Genomic DNA, 24,733 nt, shown 5'->3' with positions numbered 1-24,733 from the left:
AATTAAAAAGTTTGAAAACTATTTGAACATTTAAAAAAAATGTACTATTTTTATTTCCCTTGCACAATGTCTTAACAATTTTGTTGTTCAATTAATTAATTTGTTTATCTCTACTTTTTCTAAACTTCATCTAAACCTTTTTGTGCCATTTGTATCTCTTTTACTGTACATGTGTATGTATATCGTTTTTAATTAATAAAGAAATAATGCAATTTTGCTCCCTTAGACCAATACATAGGGAGAAAAAGATGAGCTGTCTTCCAGTGGGACGAGAGGGATACATTGGGAAATGGCGCCCTCTTGTGGTCTTTCATTGAACCGCTACCGCCCCCTGTTGTATTCCCAAAAATATCAATCGCTAGTCCCGCCTCTGAGCGGCCTAATGACCAATCACCACTCCATATTTTGCTTCAAGGAGTATATGGGTATTTTTTTGTCCTGTGCTTCGTCTGTCAGGTAACATCACCATACCGTACTCCACAAATTAAATGATTATATTTGTCTTAAGATTAGTAAAGGTTACCGTTAGGGTCAGGGCCACTGTTTGAGAAAAGGAAAGAGTTGCAGCCGGTCTGTTAGAAGGTAAGAAATGCCTGAAATATCAAACTCAGGTCTCAGAATTTCCCATATTGTTTTGCTTCGGGTAGATAGTTACTCTGCCAGCCAAAATCAGTGCCACACTCCACGAGACTGATAATTAGCCTCATAAATATCAGAAACGTCGGCTTCCTTTGGGGAAATAACTCATGTAACTCCTTCGGAATTAAGGTACCAACACTCCGTAGCTGAAATCCATCTCAATGTGGGCTGTTTGTGTTTGTTTTGATGTCCATAGTGGGTCGAAGTGAAGGCAACGATGACCAACTTCAGAGACTGGCACTGACTTAGTAACGTTAGCTAGCTTAACGTTACAGTTACAACCGTTTGTCAAACGTTAACACACTCCGCACTTCATAAAATACGAATACGTTGCTGAATGTCGTTGTTTAAGGATTGTGTAGTCTTTAAAGTGTCTGAGGAAACCTCAGTGTAATACCCTGTTCACAGTCGGTGGTTTGTTGTGGTGTGTGCCATGGTGACACGGGTGGGTCTTGTCTGGCAAGTTTTGCGGTTTTCAAGGCAACCGACCCCTCAGAGAAATCTAACCTCTATGCGTCAGTCTATTGAAAACTCTGTCTGCTGAGTCGACGAAGTAAATGTATCTATTATAGCAGGTAAGTTTGCAATGCAGTGTTGTTTATGCAAGTGTTATCAAAGTTACTTTCCCATCACATCAGTCAAATGTATGTGTGCAACAGAAATGCTTTTGCTCTGCCTGTGTTCCTCAGCCCACCAGCCTGACTGGTTGGACTTGGTTTACAGATGTTCCTTGGATGTTGTTGAGCAAGTCTGTGTTGAGGTTATCTTGAGTTCAATTTACCGGAGCTTCTGGTTGTTGCAAAGCATGGTGCATGTGTTCAAACAGCCTGTGTACAGCCTATATGGGCCCTATACTTCTCTAATGCTCACTTGCTTGTGAAACAGAAAGAGACTGTTGGCTTCGCTTGTTTCCTCACATGGCTCTCAGGGCAAGACATGATGTTTTCACATGGTCTGTGCAGGAAACTGGATGTAGCAGCTCAGAAAAACCAACTGGCTGCACCAATCTGTACAGACAATGTGACCTCTGATGGATACGCTGTAAACTTGCTGTGGGTGGAATTCCCTTCCAGATTTTTCCCTAACATTTTAATTCAGTGCTACTTTTTAACTGTCTTGTATGTATAGTTTACTTATGCATCAGTCAAGAAGGGTCTCAATAACATTTTTTTCAAAACAGCCGATTTAGTATAAACATAAATCATACTTTTTTTGATTACCTCAATTTGAGGATGACTATACTGTAGAAATGTTTTATTTTCTTACAAACCCCCTCTTTCCATCTAACAAATTATGCCGAACATCTCAACCACAATGTTTAGTTTGTACGAACACAAAGTAGTCACACAAGACACAGCCTAAAATTGCCAAATTATTATTTAAATCAGGATATATCTGGTCAAAGAGTAAATGAAGAAGATCTTATAGTTTTAATTCTCTGGACTAAGGACACATATCGATGTTTTCCAAAAATGATTCTGTTATTGCTGCACTTACAGCAGTTATTTCCTTACAGATATTTAGCAAGACTTATAACTGTGAGAAAATTATGTTTGACCTCTATGATGTTGACAAAAAAAGGACTTTCCAGTAGCTGTGAAGTGGAAATTTGAATTCTGAAACTTTTAGAAAAAGAGTTGAGAAATCTTGTAATTACTAATAAACTTTATTTATAATGTAGTGTCTTTCATACACAAAATGCAGGTCAACGTTCTTAAAATCCAGGCCACAACAAACACCTTTATCATCATTGGTTAATGTGTTGATTTGTTTGTTTGTTTTTTGCAACAAAATATACATTGTTTAATCTATAAAATGTTAGAAATTATTGAAAGTCCACATCACAACATCCCAGGACCAAGGTCACGATTTCAAGCTGCATATTTTGTTCAACCAACAGTCCAAAGCCCACAGATATTGAATTTACAGTGATGCAGAACAGAACAAAACAACAAATCCTCACATTTGAGAAGCTGGAAACAGAGACAGTTTTGCTTGTTAAATGACTTAATTGATTGTTGATCGTTGTTGATTAATTTTCTTTATCAAGTAATCAATCATGTACCTAACCATTTCAAGAGTATTTTAAACAATTGCACAGCTTTATTCAGTCACCAGTCCCCCTCTGCACAGTGTCTGCTGTGTCCTCAGCTCTGTCTCTGCCTCCTAAGCAGATTAGCTTTCATATCTTAGTCACTAGGCTGTCCTGAACAGCTCACTGTAGCTCGGGCTCCATCTACACTTCTGTTCATTGTGCTCAATATTCAGCCGGTGTCACCATGTAGTGTCCCTGTTGGCGGGTCTGACAGGTTTGGCAGTACTGAGAATGACAGCAGAGCCTGGCAGAGATTCTCCCTCCATCTCTTTTGTCTCTCTCTGTCTCTTACTGCTACACCTTCACCCCACCTGTCCATCGTGGATGCAGCCTTAGCTCACCTGACAGTCAGGTGATTACAGCCCTGCTGCTGTCTGTCTGTCTCTCTGTCTGTGAGGAGCTGAGCTAGTCTCCTGTCCTGGATGTATGCTGATGATCATTGTCTGTTTACAATCGGTGTGAAGCCCCCTGTAAGGGCTTTAGATCAGCTTAATTCCCCCCATCTGGCAGCTGAGATAAATCCTCAGTTCCCCCGGGACTGAACAGGGAGCATGAGCTGAGCGACAGGTGAGTTGTTTCTTTGCTTTATTCTCACCAAAGAGAAGCTCAACAAATATGGAAAACATTGTGAGTTTCTAAATTTGGAAATTGCTTAGATTTCACTAGAAGTTTGTTGTTGTTGTTGTTGCTGTATGCTTCTCTTCTGCATTTGTTCTAAATCTAGTGACTGCTGTCCACACACTGTAAATGCCCAACATGTCTCTGTGTGTGCGAGAGAAACACAGCACCACCCAAAACTGACATAGTTTTGTAAAAGTTGGCAGAGCTGGTACTGCTGGTTATATGCAGAAATAGAAAAAGCATTTGGAACCTTTACTTAAACTGGCAACAAACAAGTTTTTTGTTTAACTATTCATTATGAAGGAAATGTTGATTGTACAATGTAATGGCTGTAGATAGAATAATGACACTGTAGGCATTTAGATTGATTCCCGATAAACCTCAGTATCACGATACAACCTTGTCTGCTATCAGGCACAAAATCTCCCAGGAAAATGAAGGCTGACTGGATCACCAGTCCGATCCGGTTGTCTTCGTGACAGCAACACCAACGGTAATACCTGTGGATGCTAACAGGAGTCCGCTAACATAAACTGATTGGCTTCAAGCACAGCGCATAAGTTCCACAGAGCCCCTTTAAGTAGAAGTTGAGTACCATAATGCAGTAAGATCTTAATTTGCGAAGTAAACTGCAACTATATAGATACTATAAATACTTCCTAAAATACTAAAATGTAAGCGAGTACATGTATATCGTTGCATGAAATCGAGACATTCAAGTAAAGTAAAATTGTACTGAAGTATTGAATGCTAATGTATCTAGTTACTGTTCACCCCTGGATAAAGTTTTAATCAAACGCAGTTCCGCACATCTTTTCATTCTTGGCTTCTTTCAGAGTTTACACCTCGTCTTGAGTCCCTGGAGATTCCTGTGTGTTAGAGGAGGAAACGGGAACTGAATAAATAATATCATAATTATACCATGAGCTCTAACGCCATCTATTCTGAAGGCATTGTTTTTCTCAACGTACCGTACGTCTTCAGTTGTTTATTCACGGAGCTGTGCGCTCTCAGTCCTTGTGGTCTACTTTAAATGCATGATGAGTTTACCATGTCGGCCAGCGCATAGACTCACTGCTCATTTGTGTATGAAAGGGTTGTAGAGAGAGCACGATGTGTGTCTGTTAGTCCTACACAATGAGCCCCATGTTTGTTTGTAACAGTCAAAACAAGTGTCTGTGAAGGCACAGAAGTGTGTGTGGATTTGTGAGCAAAAAAAACATACTGTCCAGATTTGTGTGTTAGAGGTTTGTGTGTTGGAAGAGAGCCACTGTTAAAGCACCGGACTGATAATCTTCTTGCAGCAATCTGGGATGTTGATGAAAGAAGCGAACACGCACAGTGACCACTTTTCTTAATGAGAGTCTGAGTGCTACTGTACAGAATGCACTCAACTTTCTGCTTATTTTAAATGATAATTTAACTGCATTAAGTTAAAAGCAAGTTTCTCTGTTGAAGACACTTATTAAGGGCCTTTTTTTAAAACTGTCGGCTGCATATACTGCTTCAAAGAACAGTGTAATGCAGAGTGTAAATGCAAACCTTACCAAATAGCTTATTCATGTGTGATCCCTAAGACACACGCTTTGTCAACCACCATCACAGTGATGTTGCATCAGAAAAGTGTACCTGCATTCAGGAAAATTCCAAACTTCAAAATGATAATCACATTATGGGACATTATTGCAATTTTAAAACATTTGAGAATTTGTTGTTTTTGAAAGGTTTTGTATGAATGCATGAATTATGTTGTAACAGGGCACTGTGTAGCTGTGACACAGAGTGTAAAGACTTGTCAGAGATGTTTTATTGCAGACGCTAAAAAGCACAGCTCTTGTTCATGTTGTGGAGTTGCCATAGTGAGCGTTGCAGCTCAAGGCAGATACGTGGGGGACTTGAACTAGCAGTCTCATCCGAGCTCTGTTACATGTATGATATGATAAAGAATATAATTGCTGAGTGGTGCAACCTGATAGCCCAGGATTTGAGCAGGGGGCGATAAAATGAATGATTATCTGTTGTGTAGATTAACAGAGTTTGTGTCACCTTGGAAACAAGTTGTTAAGTGCTGCACCTCACACACAATGTAACATCAACACAACTACCACATTCAAGTGCATGATGACTCAAATAACACACATTAAGTAACACAGGAAGAGGCATTAAAATACATTTGTTGGCTTTTATAGAATATATTTTTTAGTGGTATGATGTACGTATGTATGTTGCCGTTTGTTGTGATTTCAAGGCTTTAACTAAAGCATATGCATTCATCAATTAAATTGTTTATTACTTTTTTAAACTAATCTTTATTTATAACATTTCAGATAATTGTTTAAAAGACTGATTTTCACAATTTCACAGAGCCCAGGTTGACATATTTGCAACTGACTTATACATTTATTGACTAATAGCATCAAAATTACAGTACTACATTATAACAAAACCTGTAAACATAAATCAAAAACAACACTAATCATCTAAACTACATTTATTTTGACCCTTTTAAGGGACTTTTATTTTGTCTTTAATAACACACAGACACTACCACAAAGACACTGCTGAAGACAACTGCACATTACTGCAGTGAAAGTGATACCGTGTCAAGTTTAAGCAGTTTGAGGGTGATTTGTGCTGAATTTACAGTATTGTATCAGGATATGACCACCAAATTCACCTAGAATTGCTGAGATGCATCTAACTGGGATGGAAGCCAAATAGTTGAAGGGTAAGGCTGACTGAATGAAAATCAGTTGTGTGTTTAATAAGCCAGGCTTCAACCTGTCTTCTTACGTGTTTATGTGTGATTTATTTTGGTTTTTATGACTAAGAAATGACTTAGTTGATATTTTGTTCTTTGATTACCGTGCATGGCATTGACTTTTTGTTTGAAATGATTGTCTTTTCTTATGATGAGCATTTAATCCATTTATTGTCCCCTTAAGACTCAGCAGCAGTTCCTCCTGTTGCAGAATGATACACACAGTATTTATGGGAAATGTAATGTGTGCAGTGGGACACATAGTTAAGAACTGAGTGGAGATCAGAGAAGAACAGCTGTATGTGAGTCAAAAGGACAGGGGCAATGACTTCCTCGACCTTTAAATCATTCCATTAGTTTATGAACAGCCAGGTCTGAACTACTGCACTGCTGTCATTTCTGACTTAAAAAGTTGCTGCGTCAATTCTGATGAATTATTTGTAGTGCAGTACTGCATCACAGTTTTCTAGAGCTCATTCTTCAAATTTTTTTGTCTGACCACCAGTCCAAAACCCAAAGATATTCAATTTACTCTCCTACCAGACAAAAAAGCAAAGTAATTCATATTTAAAAACCTGGAAACATTAATGTTTTTCTTTTTTGTGATTAGATACTAAACAGCTGCTGATTTTTCCTGTTTCAGGAACTTCATCCGAAGAGATCTCTTCTTCCTCAACTGAAGACAGACCGACGAGTCCTCCTTAGCTGCACCTCTTGGCTGTTAGCAGCTTACTGACATGACCTGCGATCTGTAAACGTCTGTAGCCATGTCTTTGAAAGTGCACCTCACTGCAGAGCCCAGTCAACAAGAAAAGATGCAGGAGGTTCCTGTGCCTGGCTGAGACAGTAACTGAGGAGACAACAATTGGCTGAAAGGGTGAATGGAGACAAGAAAAAGCACCACAGCAGGGGTTCTTTTCTGGACCCCTGCCCCGGCCCGCACCTCACCCAGCAGCTCTGTAATATCTGAGGATTTGTGGGAGGATGATGATGATGAACAGGCAGGTAAGGATGCTGACTTTGTCAGCCAAATGGACGAGAATGGCATCATTGGACTGTCGGAAGCACTGGAGCATGTGGAGTTGGAGGAAGATGCAGAATGTGATCCAAACTTTTACCCCGGACGGCTCAACTCGGAGGAGCCTGATCCTTATAGGCATGAGATGGATACACCACCTGAGGAGCTGAGTTACAACCTGAGTGAACATCTGTCCCACTCTGAATCACCAGGAGAGGATTTGCAAATACTGTCACCATGTGAGTCTTTGATTATGTATTATGTATTTAACCTTGACTCAAGTATTTCTTAGCAATAATGGTCTAGTTGCTGTACTAATGCTGTTAACGTACCATACCCCTTGTTTTGCATATATGTGCTCATGAACTACAACTTTCTCATACTCTACATCACAGCCATTTTACAAACCATTAAATAATGTCATAATAGTTCAGTTACTTTTAGTTTTTTCTACACGTCCAGCCCACAATCAGTTCTAAGGTTAGGTTTAGGGTTAGGGTTACTGCACACAACAAATTGCTTATACTGTCTGACTACCGCTCCACAATCTAAAGATATAGAATTTATTATCACATCAGACAAAGAAAAACAGCTATAGCAATCCTGACAATTGAGAAGCTGGAAGAACAGAATATGTGTCATCTTGTTGTCTTTGCTCAAAAAATGACCTAAACTGTTAATCAGTTGTCAAAATAGTTTCATACTTTTCTGTCAAATTGACAAATGTGTGGTTGAAATATTTTATTGTATTTTCGTTGTATGTATAGTTTGTGGTTACAATTCGACACAGTAGAAGAAGAGAAGAAATCCCTCAGTACATCACTTCTGATGCTCACTGTGATGGATAACACAACTTGTGCAAGTTTTAAAGAGTCTATTTATTTTCATTCCATGCAGAAATAAAAGAACACTGGTGGCTTCCTGCAACAGTAGGGAAATACATGAAAATATCTCAAATTGTCTAGCTGTAAAGTACTATACATACTATAATTTATTTCCCCTTTGAGATGTCCTCCACACATGGCTAAGACATAAAAATATTCTGCCTAGAGTACTGATTTGTGGCTTCTATTTGACAAAAAAAAAAAATAAATCTTTAAATTATTCTTCTCCCTTATTCATTTCAATTTAATGCTAAATGCAAGATGTTTCCTACTCTACTGAAAATTCTCTATGTGTGTGTCCTCACATATATTATTCTGTGTCCCCTTTCTTCAAATTTCCCGATCTCTACATGTTTCTGGCAGATGGTGACTTGATTGGCAGCTTAACAGCACAGGCGGTGGATGAGGATGAGCAGGGTATCGGGTGCCTTCTTGAGAAGGACAAATACTTGGACATGACAGCGATGGAAAAAGATGGAGAGGAAGCGGGGAAGAGGAATGACCTGAAGAGAAAGAAAAATGAACACAGTAGCACTTCAAGAGAGCTTAGAAATACGAACGGCTTGGCCGAAAGCTATTCGCCGTCTTATAGTGCTCACCTGCGAGCCATGGAACCTGCTGGAGTCTCCAATCATCACTGCCAAGCATCCCATCCTGCCTCACCTGGCACAGCCCCCAGTTTACCCCACCTCCACTTCACTGCTGAGGAGATGGCTGCTTGCCCGGGGATTGAAGCTGAAACTTTTCCAGAGATCAGCTTCACAGAAAGTCTTCCAGATTCACACAGGAGCAACATAAGCCTCAAGTCCAGTCCTCGCCCTGATATAAAACTCAGGGCCTCTAATCGGCCTGCATCCACAATTTCTGTTGAAGTCACATCAGATCATTACAGTGGGATAAATAATGGGCCTTCAACAGGATCATTTAAGTCAGATAAGCATGACAAACGGCCCACTCCATCACCAAGGAAGATGAGGCAGCAGTCCCCTAAAGCTGCATATTCATCTGATTCCCTCAGCACAGTCAGGGCAGACTCCTTAAAATGCAAACATCAGACCTCAAGTCCTGACAGAGAGCTGAGGACACCCAGAGCCAGGAGTAATGCTGCTGAAGCGAATGAACCCGGGTGAGCCAATTATGTTGTCGCCCTCTAATCCATCCTTGATTTAAAAAAATATATATACATCAGTTTTATAAACAACACTAACTATGAATTGTATTGTATTTCCAGTAAAGGACCTTTGAGTTACCGCACACCAGACTTCTCCAACGTGGAGCCCAAGGTCCGTTTTCCCAAAGGTGGTTACAAGCCCCCCAAGAGCAGACGCTCTTTCAAAAGGGACTCCCTGTCACCTGAACCCCCCTTAGTGTTTAAATCCCCTGCTGACATTGTGAAAGAAGTCCTACTCAACATCCCTGATGGCTCTCCTGCCCCACAAGACTCTTACACACTACCAGCCAGTGCCCCCGACTTCACGGTGCCTCAGGAGTTCAGATCCCCCCAGCACGCCACCACACTGCTCGAACAACTGCAGGTACTGTACAAGTAGAGACTGAAACAAAGTCCTCACCACTTAGCAACCATATTGGCAACACCCCTGGGCAGTTATTTCAGGCCTACAACACCAGGCCCCTTTCTAAATGAATGTAGAGAGCGCCAAAACTTCACTTTCAGTTGTCATAAATAACTGCATGTGTGGAATCACCAGTCCAATCTGATGAAAAACAGCCTCAAAAGTTTTGTGACTTTGCCCCAAAATGAGGTTTAAAATGCTTTTTTCCATCAGATGCACAAGGTTTTATGACACCAACTCCTTTTGCAGCTCAACCCAGAGTGCTGAAAATAAAACGGCTTAAATCAGATGCACTCTTAAAAGCAATGGATTGGTCTAGTAGGCTTAGGCTTTTTTGGCATTGAAAAGTTGAAAATGTCTTGCAGGATGCCATGAAGCAAACATGATAGTGATACAACCTGCAAGACTTGAATGATGCTGTGTAGAACTATGAACAAGGAGCTCACGATACACAGTTTCAGTTGGCAGTTGCAGGCTTTCTCACATGTTCCCAACCTTTTTCTTTATTTTCAAGGGTAAAGGTCCTAGAAATCTTTGTTGGTGTTTTTGTAGTATTTGAAAATAGACATAAATAGACATTGGCCTTTGATAGTACTAAACTGTATGTGTTTTGTGCAACAATAAAAGTAGCAGTTCTTTTGATATTTTTTTGTACTTATCGTTAGTAAATACGCTATGTTCCTCTGTCTGCATGTGTGTGTCACACTGTTTCTGCCATCACTGTAACACAGCATATTCGAGCCCCTTTCTCAGTTTTGTAACAATAATTAACCTCGATCCGTGTCTCAAACAATATCGTTTTGGGTCTTTAATTTTGAGGGAATTTGGCCTGCAAAGTCCTTGAATTTGATGATTCAGAAGGTGTGAGAACCCTGATTTTATCAAAATACTAGTAAATTGTGTCTTTGGCTCAGTGCAGACTTACTTACACAAACTGTGTAACTGAGCACAAGATTGTCTGAAATGTCTTTGTTTACTGTGTCATTAAGATTTGACTGAATTGGAACTGGGGGCCCAAACAATAAACAGCCCTGGGGTGTGCATATATTTTTGATCTATTGTGTTTATTTGTGACAGATTTATGAATTAGACGGAATAATTTGTGACTCCTTCTCCATTCTCACAGCCCTCTTCTTTTTTCTGTCCGACTTTGCTCTCGTCCCTAAATTTCATTCCTCCCTTCTTTTCTCACCTCATGCTCTCATTTTGCACTCTTTTTATTCTCTGTCCTTCATCTTACTTCTTATTTCCTCTCGCTCTCCTCTCGCTGTAGGAGGACTACAGGACACTGCTGACTAAGTACGCTGAAGCAGAGAACACCATTGATCGTCTGCGTCTGGAAGCCAAGGTAATAAATCTAGAAATCCAGCTATAATTTGTCTCTATCTAATGGTCAGCAATAGTCCAGGGTTCTAAAAAAATAGTACACATTGGTGGCATACAGATTTATCATTGGCTCAGTTTTAAGGGACTATAACACCTCCATGTTAAGAGAAAGCTTCAAAATGATGGACAGTTTATTCTCTCAAACATTGTGAATACATTATTTTGTTAATTTCGTGAGACAGACAATATGAATGTTAAGCAGAAATACCAGACGCACCTCTGCAAAAATGTGGCTTTTATTAAAGAAGGAACGGCAGTGAAAACACTATTATTTCATGAGTCATGTCAACCAAAAGTGTTTGAAATGTGACGCTGATCAGCCATTTGATCTCTGTGAGAGGCATCATACACAGCTACTGTTGTGTGTTTTTATAACCTTTTAGTCAAAGGCACTCTGCACACCCTGTACTATACAATACACAGAATAAAATCCAGGGTGGCACAGAGAGTCCAGTATATATATTTTTAAAATCCACCAAGGCCTCAGGCCACAAACAGTCAACCATAAAGAAGATCCTCTTGTGACCAAACTCTTCCAGCTGATCTCAGTTGTCCCTTTGTGTGTGTTTTTCTGCATGTGGTGGGTAATACTTTTAGCATTCAGTCACAATCATCTGTTATGCTGCTCTAAGTTAGTAACTCAAACATGAACCACTGATTAAACAGACAGACTGTGGAGTACTGCAGGGATGCTGTATTTTTGGATTTTGGATTACTGCAGAAGGAAGCTCTGTAGCAAACACAAGTTTACGATACTAACACCACTTTTGTGATAAATGTAAATGAAATCTGCAGAAGTAGAAAGCTAATGCTAGGCTATAAATGAACTACATCAGGGTCTCATGACTTCAAAGTCACCACCACTAATTGTCGCACCACACCATACTAAACACACTTGTGGAGTATTTACCGTAGTATTTTATTTAGAACAAAATGTGAAAATCTCTTGAGCTTTTGTTAAACGAAGACCTCATTTCATTCATCTAAACAAAAAGGCATTGAACAAACCCTTTGACTTTAAGATGAGAGAACCGGAAGTGCGAACTGCTGACTTATTTCCAGGTTTTATGACTCATTCCTGCCGCACTATGTGTAGTGTCAAGATACCTTGACCAAGATACATGTCTTATTAAAGGGATTCTAGTATCAAGATATAAATAAAATAATGTAATAAATAATAAATTAATAATGATAGTGATCAAATACACAACAATAGAATTATTACATGATTACTTTTAAAATAAAGATCTAATGAATGCTTGTTTGAAAAGGGACATTTGTAAAGCTACAGATGATAATTACTTCATTTCAAATTTATATTCAAATATTTATTTCCTGTTTGTGATCCACCAGCCCAGACATTGTCAGCACAGGGAGGCAGAGCGCTACAGTACATCAGAACAAATGATAAGCAATCTCAGGAAAGCAGGAGAGGAAAGGAGGGGAGAGAAATGAAGGAGGAGGAGAGACAGGAGAGTCGTGAAGTAGCTCCTTGTAAGAATTATTGGCCCACTTCTGTTGGAGCAACAGTGCTCCACAATCAGCACCAATTAAAATCAGCTTACAGAGCTCTCCGCCTCTCCTCCATCTCCTCCACCACAACACTGAAGCACCATCTGTCTCCCCGTCCCTGCACATGTTACATCACACAGGCGGGGTGGGAGGAGTGGCTTTACACTGAAATGTAATGTCAGATTATTTCTCATCTTTGGACGGTTGAATCAAGGAATGCCATCATTTTTACATTACAGGCTCAACGTACATTATTTTAATCAGCGACGTGATGGGTTCTAGTTTGATTCATGATCTTAGTTTTGTTCATTTCGTCTTTCTGTCCCACCTTTTAGTATTTTGACTCTTAACTGTACAATAAATGTGAATCAACCTCAAAGTAATAGTAGACATAAAAATAAAGTACCCTACAGTCAGTGTCTCATTATGTGAAAAAAAGCACTGAGCTGTTCCCCCTTTTGTGTGTGTGTGTGTGTGTGTGTGTGTGTGTGTGTGTGTGTGTGTGTGTGTGTGTGTGTGTGTGTGATTTTAAAGGGGCTGTTGAGGTCAGTTTAAGGTCGATATGATTTACTGCTCAGAGGGCTTATTATAGAGGGGCGTCCATTCGTTCTCATTTTCATTAATTCTCTGTGTATGTTGACAGAGAAGGGAAGGGCAAACAGCCAGTATGTGTTTAACGCCTTTATCACACAGTCCAGTTCAACTTCACTTAGTCTTTACTGCATTGATATGACCTACCTGATGTTGTGGCATCACAGTGTGTTGTTTTATAAACAATAAAGAGCCAAACAAAAAAGGAATTCTTGTGGACGGGAAAAAATCAGATTCTGACTAATGTGACAGGTTATGAAAGTGATATAATTCATGATTAGCAGGCATAATCATTATTGTATCACATTATAATCATGAAGATGTGACATTTGTTAGAGTCTGTACCTAACAAACATGTTTCTTACATCTGGAGAAAAAGATTTGTAGGCCAGGGCATCTCTGCAGCACCACAGTACTTCACTATAATGCTGTTGTGTCATTCATTTAACCTTCATCACTAAATTGCAGCTTCTGCAATTTGGATATTGCACTTGATTAGTTGTGCTGCCCTAATGGATGGATCATGATCGTGTGTGTTCTTATCCTTCATCACTCCACCAGGTGAAGCTGTACTCTGACCCTCCGAAGCCCGGCCACTCTGTGCAGTCAGGACTGAACCAGAGGGCCTCAAGGATCATGATGCTGGATTTTCCTCAGGCTCAGAGAGCAGAGACCAACTCTGCCTGTCTTCATTCAAACGGACACAGCACTCCTCAGAGTACATTCTTCCTATTCAATATTTACCTCTTTGTTGTCAAAGTCAATGTTTCATACATCATCTAATCAATGAATCAGCTTTCCCTTAACCGTCTGAGTCACACTGCTCTCCTGATTTATGATTTAATGATTGATGATTTAATATTGTCTCTGATAAATTTGTATTGACATGCCCATCCAAACAAATCACTAAGGTTGCATCATTCTGTACAATTTGCATCAAGTAACTGTTTCTTCTTCTGCACCTGTCTGTCTAATGAACAGGAAGTTCATCAGCCGGTGCTTCAACAAGAAGCCCAGTACCTCAGGTGGGACAGCAGCTGGCCATGATTCTCTACATTCAGGCTGACAAGTTCCTCCAGCAGGTAAAGCAGCAGCTATTAAAACTATTAACAGGGATGAAAATCTATGTGACTGATGTAAATTATCAGAGATAAAGGTTTCTGCTTTCTTCATTCAGCTGCAGACTTTTGAGGATCTTCTAAAGTGCAAGAAACTCAAACCTTTAGAAGAGGTGAAGGTAAGAACACCAGCTCACGGTTTAAAATTGTAATTGCTCAGAAGAATAACCTCCATTGAACCATCACTCCTCTTCAGGGTGTCTCACAGCTCGCTGAGGGGCTCGACTCTTTAGAAAGGGGCTACCTGTTAGCGAGGGATGAGCACAAAATCCTGCAGCAACAAGGAGCAGAAATCAGCCACTTTGACCCTGAACGGTGAGAATGCTGTCCACATACGGTATAATTTGCATTTTTTAGTAAGTGCTTTTGTGCACTCATTTGTTTCTGCTCTTTTTATTGTTTCTGTCTGTATGTTTGTGTTTGTATCAGGGAGCTGGAGGGGCTGATCTTCCAGTGTGGGCTGCGTATGGATGAGCTGAAGGAGCAGGTGGAACAGATGCAACAGGAGCAGCCCACCTGTAAAAGTCCTTCCCCTTCAACTCCTCTCCCCATCTCTCCATCTGTCCCCTCTGATGGGGGAGAAATCCTGAGACAACCACAGGTACCATCAACAGCTCTGTTTATCAATGCACTCTGTCCTTGAACTGTACATAAAATAAATTTAACATTTGTACATGTGGATTTAGTGTGAAACTCTGTAGACTGTTTGAACAGAAATATATACAACAGGAGATATACATTATATTTGTAAATGTTGTATACACCCACAGAGACCAACCTTTGGAAAACAATACTATGTACTGTTTTTTGGGTCATACTTTACAACCCACTTCACAAAAATGTGAGTAGTTGCTAAGGACAAAATGAGTCTCTGTGAATCAAAACAACAACTACTTTCTTCATGAGTTGTTCATAATTAACTCTTAACCAGCTGAGTTGCACAAACTAGTAAAAACTCATTCATTGCTAATTACTTAATCATTAGTTACCCCTTTTTGTGCTCCTCAAATAAACCCTTTTAGCAATCGTGAAGGGGAAGTCTGTTCTCTAGGAATTCATCATTCTCTGTTATAAAATTGCCTTGAATTGAAAATTAAAACTAAAACTGTTTTTATTCATAGCAAATGACCTATTTTTCCTCTTTTTGTTATAAATTAATGATTTAATCATCCATAAAGTAAAAATGCCAAACATCTGCTGGTTCCAGCTTGTTAAATAAGAGGATTATCTGCTTTTCTCTGTTTTGTATCATTGTAAATTGAATATCTTGGGGCTTTTGTTTTTGTTTGTGGGAAATTTGAATCATTTGACGATGCAAATGCTGCCACATCAGATTTGATACAATGAGCTAACTTCTACTTCCTAGTACCCACCTGAGCCTTCGATGGTTGATCCAGGACAGGCAGCAGCGGTGGAGGTGAGCTCAGTCAGTGAAGAGAGTGATGAAGAAACTCTGAATTCTCTAGACCTCAGTCCTCTGAATGAACACAGGTGGGTGGAACAAGACTTTGCAGATCAGTAAGTGGAGATTTTTGTGTTTTAAATTATTCATTTTGATCAGTATTTTTGCTGTGTAGGGAGATTTATTTATGTAAGGAGATATTACCCAAAATGCTTTGATACTTTCGCTCACTATCACAATCTCAATGTTTTTCCTCCTTCTCTTTAGCAACCAAAGCTTCAAGGAACTTCCCAAACGTATAGACCACGGCCAGAGAGAAGGAGCTCCCCTTCTTGCTGCTGTAAGAACCAACATGCAGCCCTTGCATAAGGAGAAGGAGAGACAGAGTCAAGGAATTGGAAGCATGGATGTGCAGAAGAGTCTTCCGCAGAGGTTAGTCCTCAGAGAAGCCAACAAGATGAGCTTCGGTTAAATGTAATGCTTTGTTTTTTGTTGTAGCTCTACAGAGTCAGTGTTAATAATATTAATGATATAATATTATATTATATTTACTTTAATGTCTAAGTATAATTATTTTAATTCTGAAAGGTAAAATAATGCTGCTACCTCAGCCATCTTCTTGATGAAATAAGAAATAAATAATTACACTGTCATTTTTTGAGAGGATGCTTATATCTTCTTCCACTGTCATACAGTCTCAGTACAGTACTTCTCTGTTGACAGGAAATCAGACCATGTGGACTCTCCTCTTCCTTGCACGAGCAAACAGCAAACCAGCAGGACCAGTCCTCCTTCACGCAGGGCCTCCAGCCAGTCCACCACATTCCCCATTGATCCTACCAGCAGCAGAAGGTTAGAGGTGGGAAAGTCCCACAGCAGCAGCCTGAGCAGTCTGGGAGACATCAACACATCGCAGAGGAGAAACTCCAAACTCCTAACTGGAAGCAGCAGAGTGCTTTCTCAGGTCAGTTTGTTTTTGTAAAATAACAGTCTGTCATTCATTTTAAATTAATTTAATTCACGAGTGTGGCATGATTAGCATTAGCATTAGCTTAACAACAGGGTCTGTGGTGTGTAGAATCTAGGCCTCAGAAGGTTTTACTGAATGCTTTTGTAAGACTCAAAATCTACAGCTACACAAATAATTGCACATTTACAATTTTGCATACTTTGTGTTAAGAGACTCTTTAAATTTAAGAAAAATGTTAAAAGAAAAGATTAAAACAATGTTAAAAAGGCGAAACAGTGAGCTCCCAAGTATGTACACTTGCATAATCTGAGATTAATAAGATTTGATTGCCCAAAAACTACTGCTATGTGATCAGAAATTTCTTCTTAAAGGCAGTGTTACAGCTTCTTTTTTTATCTGATAAAACATCAAAAGCACACTGATGAAGTATAAGACAGATCACCCCTAATTAAAAAACAGACATATTTTTGCATTAAAAGACATGATTTATTAATTCCACAAAAGCTGTCTAGTAATAAAAACAACGCTGTGTCTACATAGAGTGTAAAGGTAAATGTTGCATAACGTTTGTTCTGTGTTGTGTCGACCAGGATGGGATCATCTCCCCGGAGACGGACAGTGGGTTTGTTGGTTCAGAGAGCAGCCGTCTGACTCCTGCAGCAGCTCACAGTCCTCTCCACCAGAGGGCGTCAGAGAGGTGAGCTAGTCCAACTCTGCTTCTGTGCCTCCACACAGATTTACTGCACTATAAATTTTACCCTGTGTGCCATCCCCCACCGCTGTTACAAACACACACACACACACACACACACACACACAGACCATTCCTAATCTGCCATTGTACATCTGAATTTTCTTCCATCTTGTGACAGTGTTGCTGTGCGTCAGGATGGGAAACCTGGGAGGCCTCAGACAGGCCTCGTCTCAGCACCATCTTGTGCCTCTTCACCGGCACGCAGTCGCACAGCTAAGGCCCCTGAGCAGCTGAGGAGAAGCAGACAGGGGCGGAGGGGACGCACCTTCTCCTGCTCTCCACAGCGCCGGGTCAGTCAGACAGAACGAAGCAGGGCCGACAGGGAGACCAGTGAGTTTGGGCTGGAGAGTGGCAGCAGTGAGTCTCCAAGTTCTGTCCATCAGTTGAGACAGTTTTTAAGTAACTCTTAAAACATTCTGATTCATTAAACCTTTCTGTCCGTGCAGGTCACTCTCTGTCTGAAGACGGACAGAATGACCGATACACAGACTCTATCAGTCCCCTCCACAGCTCCAGCCAAAGCTCCTCCCCCAATGAGCGGCGTCACCATGGCGATTCTCTCCAAGCACTGAGCTCCAGTCAGGTGGCCAATCGCAAGTGAGTGTGTAGCAGCAGCTGCAGTGCTGATAGCTGTGCAAACAGGGCCAGCTTTATGTCTCCTGCAGAGACTCCCGGATGGAAATATAAATATTTTTTAAATGATTAACTCCTGTTAATTTATCTCACAGCATCAAGTCAAACATCTCATGAGATGCTGAACCATCCTTAATGTTTCTGTCATCGTGTATTTTATTACAGAGTCGGCTGCTATTGAATGTGGTTGCATATTAGGAGGTATTGTTTCCTGCATGGTGTGGTGTTGCATGACCCTTGCAAAGAGTGTGTGTATGGTTGTTTGGACTGACACCTGCACTCATGGCAATTTGGTCACCTGATTATTTTCACAGTGCAGCATTTTAGTGGTCACATTTACAGGATTGTACTATTGTTTGACCTTGGTGTGTGTGTGGTGGTGAAGAAACAAAATATGTGTACAACATGCAAACGTGACTTCCAACTGGATTGTTTTGTGCCTATTTAAACGCTTTTGTGTTTGTGTGTTTTGTAGCGAGGCAATCCAGACGCTGCAGGCCGAGGTGACCAGACTGAGGGAGGGACTAGAAAGCTGTCGAAGTAATATGAAGCCTCCGAGCACTGTGAGAGCAGCTCCTTCAGTGCTGCAGAACACCTCTACACCTCGTGTCAGGTTGTTTTTTATCTTCAGGGCGTGAAGCTACAGGATAGAGCTGACCAATGATCTGCTTTTTTACTTTAGCTTGTACTTTATTTGGTCTTTCTACCATTGCTTAGGTCTGGGGATAGACGTGGCGAGGTCAGCAGGGGAAGAAGAGTCAGACAGACGCTTGATGAGCTTGATGAGTCTACACTGAGAAGAACAGCCAGAAAGAGACCATCTTCTGTTCACAGACAAAGACCAAAGCCTGAAATTTGTGAGTTCATCTGAGTTACTCTTGACCCTTAACTCAGAACTTTGCTTGAAAGATCTTGAGTGATCCAAAACCCAGTCTATACCACAAGCATATGTTTAGATTATTTCCTCTATTGAAGGACAACGTGAATAAACAAGTATCAGATGCTAAGAAAGCATTTGTTTTTAACAATAGCATATCATTTGATACATGTAATGTTTTTGTTTTCAGTGACAGCTTCAGAGCCCTCTCCACCTCAGCCTCCGCCTCTGGTGTCCAGATGTACTCAAACATCCGCTGCAGCACCAGACAGCTCCTGTTCACACACACATACTGTCAGCAGCAGAACACACCCCAGTAAGAACATCCGTCCCAGGAAGACCCCCAATATGTGTGATTGAGCAATAAATGAACTGCAAGAAAAGCAAGCAGTTATCTGATTCACTTTATTTCATTGTAATGTAGTATTTTGTCCTTCTGTAATTGCTTGGAATGACGCGGCTATATGCATGGAGAAATCTTCCAGAACAGATTGTGTCCACAATGCTGGAGAGTGTGTTTGTGTTGCAGGGCAGCAGCCTGGTGTGTCTGTACGAGTGTGTGAGACAGCAGATGAACCTGACAGCAGAAGTCAACAAGCTCCTCTTTGTCCTCAGTGTTTGTCACGTCAACGGGGCCGAGCTGGAGGTAACGAGGCTCAAAATGTATTCTTTCCTTCTTTGTGTCACGCAAAGACGCTCAAATCCACTTGTTTTAATTAATTAGAAACCAGTGTTGCAGTTTTGTCCAGCTTTGTCCAAGTTGTTGTTCAGCCTTCTTAAAGCCTACTTGTATTTGTTTTTTGCTATCAGGGCCACTTGGTGGCAACAAAGAGCCGACTCACTCCTCTTGCTGTCTTCATTGTCCTGTCTGTGGACGCCCTGAACCGTACACAAGCATTAAGCCAGGTTAGAGACACAGACGCACTACAGAGCATGAATGCTTACTAATACAGTAAAGAAGTGTGGGCAGTTATAGCTTTATACTCCAGGCCTTTGCTCTTTGTGTTGTCGATGATGTAATCTATGAGTTTGTTGCCCAGCATCAGCAGCACAAAGTTCTGCAGAGTCACTGTGCTCAGCACATGACTCAGTTCAGTCTGCAGTAAAAGAAATGAGTTTAATTATCAGAAGTGTTAATGGAGCTCCTGACCTGCTCTCTGATTCACAGACTCCCCCCCACACACCAGCCGCCAACCAGCCACGTCCCCTGACAGAGCGACGAGGAGCAGACACTTTGCAGCTGCAGCTCCAGCTACACTGCTGCAGTACATGCCAGCGTGTTCACCACCACTCCTGTAAGTAACGTGCCATCTCGCCTCCTGTGGTTGATTTCCTCCAGTGGTCTATAAACCTAAAGTTATTTCTCGCTCAGTGTTGTTTATTGTCCCATTTCCTCAAAAATCCATTTCATATGAATGAGGAGAATACACTTTGAAATAGCATCTTGGAAAAAAGGAAATATAATTGTATGTCAGCTACGTGACGCAGGTTTTTGTACGTTCTGTTTCTCCGTCATAGTCTCACCTGAACTTTCACAGTACATTTTTTGTCATTAACTTTACCCTCTCTTCAGGTTGTACTCAACGCCCCTCTACATATCTCCTAGCAACAACACTGGCACATCGTCAGGTGTCAGAGGTCGCGAGGAGGCGAGGGGGAGGACAAGACGCTCCCTGTCCGTGGACAAGCAGCGCTCCACGGACACCTCTCTGAACAGAGCCATCAGAGCAGCTCGGCACATGAAGCACACCTCTGGGCACATGGCTCGCTCTCTGGCGGCTGGACTGCACTACCAGGAGCTGCTCACTCAGTCCTGCAGCTACTAGCCTGAACTCACTCCACAGGCTGCTATATTAACTTGAACACCGGCAGAATGAGGCTGTAGACGTCATCAGGAGCTGAAAGGAGTGAGTGCATACAAAATGAGTGAATACAAAATATAAATCTCTTCTTATCAACTTCAGAAAAAACTGTCGCTGAATCTTCTTTTGCAGCCTTTTTCATAATTTTGTGGCAATACTTACGTCTCAGGTGGCCAAACATGATTTTGTTTCTTTAACAGACATAATATTGTTTCAAAAGATGTGCTGGCATACGTTGAAATGACATACTTTCTAAAATGTTGTAGTACTGTAGATCAGTTTGATAAGAATGTTGATCATATTGATTTTCAAACCGATGGAGTATAGAAATTAGTTTCTTCTTCACTGGACATATGAAGTAACAGCTGTCGTTATACGGCAGCTGTATTGCGTTATCGTGAGCTATTTATTGATCATGTGACTGTGGTTATTGATCATGCAGATTTTTTCTCTTAATCTTTTCTAGTGTGTAAGTCTAAAGGTACGTTCAAGATTTCAGTGTTATTTTAGTTTCATTAGTATGAACTATTTTTTCCTGTAGTTACAGTTGCACGCTGCACTGCAAATCAAATGCACTCACTCATTGCACCTGCTGTGACTGAGTACGTTTTGGATGGTCATTTAAGAGACCACCATGGATCTATTTTATAAATGGTCAACATCATAATTTATCTCTAAAATATAATGATGTGTGCTCATCAAGGATCTGAGATGCTGGATACCCTCAAGATTAGCCCGCTTCAACCCCGTTGTCTACTTTGTATGTATACACTACGCATTTTTAACTGTGGAGTTTTGTAATGAAGTTTTGTACAGTATTTTATCATAAGCTTGTAAGTCTAACCGTATGAGCTGGACAACTAAGTCTACTGTAACTGAGCAGCTTTATGTGGAGCCAATATTCATACACCAAAGGCCTTCAGAAGGTCTGTATCTACATATATATAAAGACAGAACAGCCAACACATACAGAGGAATAAGACTATTTTTACAGATGGAATTATGCATCATGTTTAGTAGAAATCCCCTAGACCATAGACCTGTGGATGTTTTTACGTGAATTCTGTTTTTGTTAACCTCTAATCCTTTTTTACTTTTGTACCACTGTTTGTCAAACTGTAGGTCTTAAATATTTTGCAGGGAATCTTTTCAGTTGTCCCTAAGAAGCCAAATAAAGATGGAAATTAACAATTGATGAATTTTCCTGTTGTTTTTTTTTTAAAGAAACTACAAAAAGAAAAATATATTATTCAAAACAGAAGAGTTGAGCCTTTAACATAATGGAAGCCAATTTATTAGACAGCCTTAGTACATATTAGGTACACATGGAAGTATTGTTTGTGCTTCGACACTCGCAAACATACAATCCCAATAAGTTAAACAGTTTGAGGACAGACTAATGTATCATCATTATTTTTTCTCTGATAAATAATTTTGATATAAATCAATTCATTTGACAGAGTAAACCCTATACAACAGCAAATTATAATAGAAAAAAAATAAACACAAAGTCAAGCGTTTGCATCACAGAAAACGCATTATAGTGCAATATACAACTTGTTTGGCCAGGAAAGAGGGAAGGGGGGGAGGAAATAAAAGTGAAAAGGGGAGGTTAAGGGATTTTGTTGCAAAGCCATTCACCATTGAAGGGTTTTACATTGCACCAGAGGAGGAAACAGACAAAGAAAATATATATTGGTTCTTTTTCCCGGTTGACGACTAACAGCTACAGCTAAACATCACGAACACGGCGGCTTCACATTGGCATTTAGAAAGGAAAAGTATCACTACTTCACAGTCAGAAATATTCACCAGTCAACAGTGAGACGCTAAAACAGCAACATATGGCAGATACACAACACTACTCAGTGCATGGCCCAATTAAACATCATTACTAACCAAAGATAAGACTTATTCTGACAGGATACAATACTGAAATACAACTGGCCCTTTTTAAGATTATTCATTAAATATCAGCAAGCAACGGCCTTTTCGACATTAAAACGTGAAGTTTCTCCGGAGAAAGGAAAAGTTTGTGGCAAGTAAATACTTTACAGTCTCGGCAGCCGGAGGAGGGATGGTTCTGACTTTTTTACAGAGCTCTTTCTCTTTCGAACGTCCACTAAACCAGGCGTTTTTAAACCAATACCTCACTGAAAATGTATGTTTTGAGTATCGAGTACTTAATGGTCATTGTCACTTGCGATAGTTTATGCAAGGTGTACCTAATAAACTGGCCACTGAGTTTACAGATGAACCTTTGAGTAGTTTCACAGTACTATTTGACACTCAAAACAGATGTTTTCAGTGGAGTATTCAAGCTCAACATGTTCAGAAAAAGCGAAATGCTAACTCTGCTGCTCCCAGAACATCCACACTGGATATACAAACACATTAACAGTCCAAGCATGCTACTGAATACGAACATCTCAAATGGGCAGGGGGGACTCCTCTTTGATGAATAGATTTATTTATATATATTGCATGTTGACTGATATGATATATTTTACAACATCAACCTCTCAAAACTGTGCATCCCTCCTCCCCCCGCATCCAATAAAACTCACACCAAGGAGGAAACCCAAAGGATCAAACAAGAGAAAATGTCTACCTTTTACACATTCTAGCAGGTTTCATAGCATACAATATTACATTTTGGTACTTTCAGTTTTAAATGGCCTTCTGTTCTGATATTTAAACCTTTTTAAATAAGCTCATTTAGTTGCATCCATTGTAAAACATGAGAATACTTGCAACAACTTTATTCTTTGATACAACATATATTTTTTTTTTATCATCTAAGATGTCTTTTTTTTCTTCTCAAGCAAGATGCATACACAATTAATGTAGGATTTGTGGGGGAAGGATATGGAGGTAGGGAGGGCAGGAAAGACGGATGGAGGCAGGGGTTAAGGTAAAGAGGAGAGAGACGTGATTGGAGGATTTTAGCTTGTCACTTCCTCGTCTGGTTTGTTCATGGCCTTGAGCTGCTCCAGCAGGGTGGTGGGGGTGAAGATGTTGGTCGATCCTGGAGACACGCACATGAATAAAACACACACACACAAACACACACATACACAGTGTTAGATCTGCACGTTTGGAGAGAAACAGGTGAAAAATGTGTTTTCAGCTCTTGCTATGAATGCCTACTGTAGATGAGGGCTATCTCACATAATGACGAAAGTAAAGCTAGAAACACCAAGCAACCCAAAGTGTTAAAATCATAATCAATTAGCCAGCAGGTTCAAATGGATCATGTGTCAAAGAGTTTGAAAGACATATTCTAAAGGTGTCAGGTAACTGAGTATTTGCTCAGCCCTAACTCACAAATACTTACCCTAACCCAATAGTAAAAACTATATCTGTAAGAATGTTTCCCCTGAAATATTTTGTGACAGAGACGGCTTCATCTAAGGTTGTATTTTCTAAATGAATGATCACTGAAATATTTTAAAAATAGTCTAAGAATAGTATATGCAGCAGTGTGTCTCTATGATCATGAAGGTAACACTACACTATAGAGCTACAGTGTTGTATAGAACTCCAAAAGTGGGTGGCGCGCCACCTAGGAGTGCCCTGGAGTTATAACAGGGGGGTTGCAGCGAGGCCAAATGAAAAAGGCATGCAGGTATCATCAGGTACATCCAGGTAAAGCTGACAATGACTCTATACCAAACATGACAACTATCAAAACAAAGACAAGAAAATATGACGGGCCATAGCTCGCCCTCGACTTCACTAGTTCAACGGTGGGTAAAGAAGAGAGACCACAGTGTGCTGTGTGTCTCAAAGTCTTAGCTTCAGTGTGAACTTTAGCCAGTGTTTAATGCTCCACTATAAAGGTATTTTTTTTCCTTATTTAGTTTTTTGAAAATGTTATCTACAAAAGGACGGCCCTGCAGATAAAGTTTGGGAACCACTGGTTTCGAGAATATTATGGATCCAAGACAAAACTGACAGAAGGGCAATACTGAGAGACAGAAAGAGACAATTACAAATCTGTTCGTTAGTATTATAGACACAGTGAGGCTACGAT

At 40.3% G+C, this 24,733-nt stretch overlaps 2 protein-coding genes across 9 annotated transcripts in view; one reads left to right on the top strand and one right to left on the bottom strand.

Moving 5' to 3' along the window:
- Positions 1-362: 362 nt before the first annotated feature.
- akna (AT-hook transcription factor) lies at positions 363-21,890 on the top strand. Of its 7 annotated transcripts, none has more exons than XM_084383584.1 (23): positions 363-456; positions 6,760-7,373; positions 8,382-9,144; positions 9,250-9,553; positions 10,866-10,940; positions 13,643-13,799; positions 14,063-14,163; positions 14,259-14,318; positions 14,396-14,514; positions 14,629-14,800; positions 15,566-15,717; positions 15,869-16,033; positions 16,325-16,565; positions 17,162-17,268; positions 17,444-17,682; positions 17,772-17,922; positions 18,434-18,571; positions 18,676-18,815; positions 19,026-19,151; positions 19,365-19,481; positions 19,646-19,741; positions 20,004-20,130; positions 20,409-21,890. In XM_084383584.1, the coding sequence occupies exons 2-23, from the start codon at positions 6,998-7,000 to the stop codon at positions 20,659-20,661; spliced, it is 4,179 nt and encodes a 1,392-aa protein (XP_084239710.1). In that variant the 5' UTR covers positions 363-456; positions 6,760-6,997; the 3' UTR covers positions 20,662-21,890. The 7 variants fall into 7 exon arrangements, with proteins under 7 accessions (XP_084239710.1, XP_084239709.1, XP_084239713.1 ...); XM_084383583.1 differs by lacking the exon at positions 363-456 and adding an exon at positions 483-582; XM_084383587.1 differs by lacking the exon at positions 363-456 and adding an exon at positions 637-768 and having other exon boundaries at positions 15,566-15,594; positions 15,929-16,033.
- Positions 21,891-21,975: 85 nt separating this feature from the next.
- stxbp1a (syntaxin binding protein 1a) overlaps positions 21,976-24,733 on the bottom strand; it is a 38,297-nt gene continuing 35,539 nt past the window's right edge. Inside the window, exon 19 of one of the 2 annotated variants that reach the window (XM_084383644.1) lies at positions 21,976-23,725. In XM_084383644.1, the coding sequence (XP_084239770.1) occupies positions 23,643-23,725 (83 nt within the window). In that variant the 3' untranslated portion in view covers positions 21,976-23,642. The remainder of the gene's footprint in view (positions 23,726-24,733) is intronic. The other variant, XM_084383643.1, reaches the window with a different exon arrangement.

Source organism: Pagrus pagrus, assembly GCF_965226575.1.
Source record: "Pagrus pagrus genome assembly, chromosome: 19".
NCBI classification, from domain to species: Eukaryota; Metazoa; Chordata; class Actinopteri; order Spariformes; family Sparidae; genus Pagrus; species Pagrus pagrus.
This window is presented reverse-complemented; position numbering and strand designations above follow the sequence as displayed.

Excerpts from the sequence above, each read along its gene's own strand:
- akna (XM_084383584.1), top strand. The coding sequence starts at position 6,998 with ATGGAGACAAGAAAAAGCACCACAGCAGGGGTTCTTTTCTGGACCCCT. Across the intron at positions 7,374-8,381 it reads TTTGCAAATACTGTCACCAT|ATGGTGACTTGATTGGCAGC; the intron begins GTGAGTCTTTGA and ends TGTTTCTGGCAG. Across the intron at positions 16,566-17,161 it reads GCAGCAGAGTGCTTTCTCAG|GATGGGATCATCTCCCCGGA; the intron begins GTCAGTTTGTTT and ends TGTGTCGACCAG.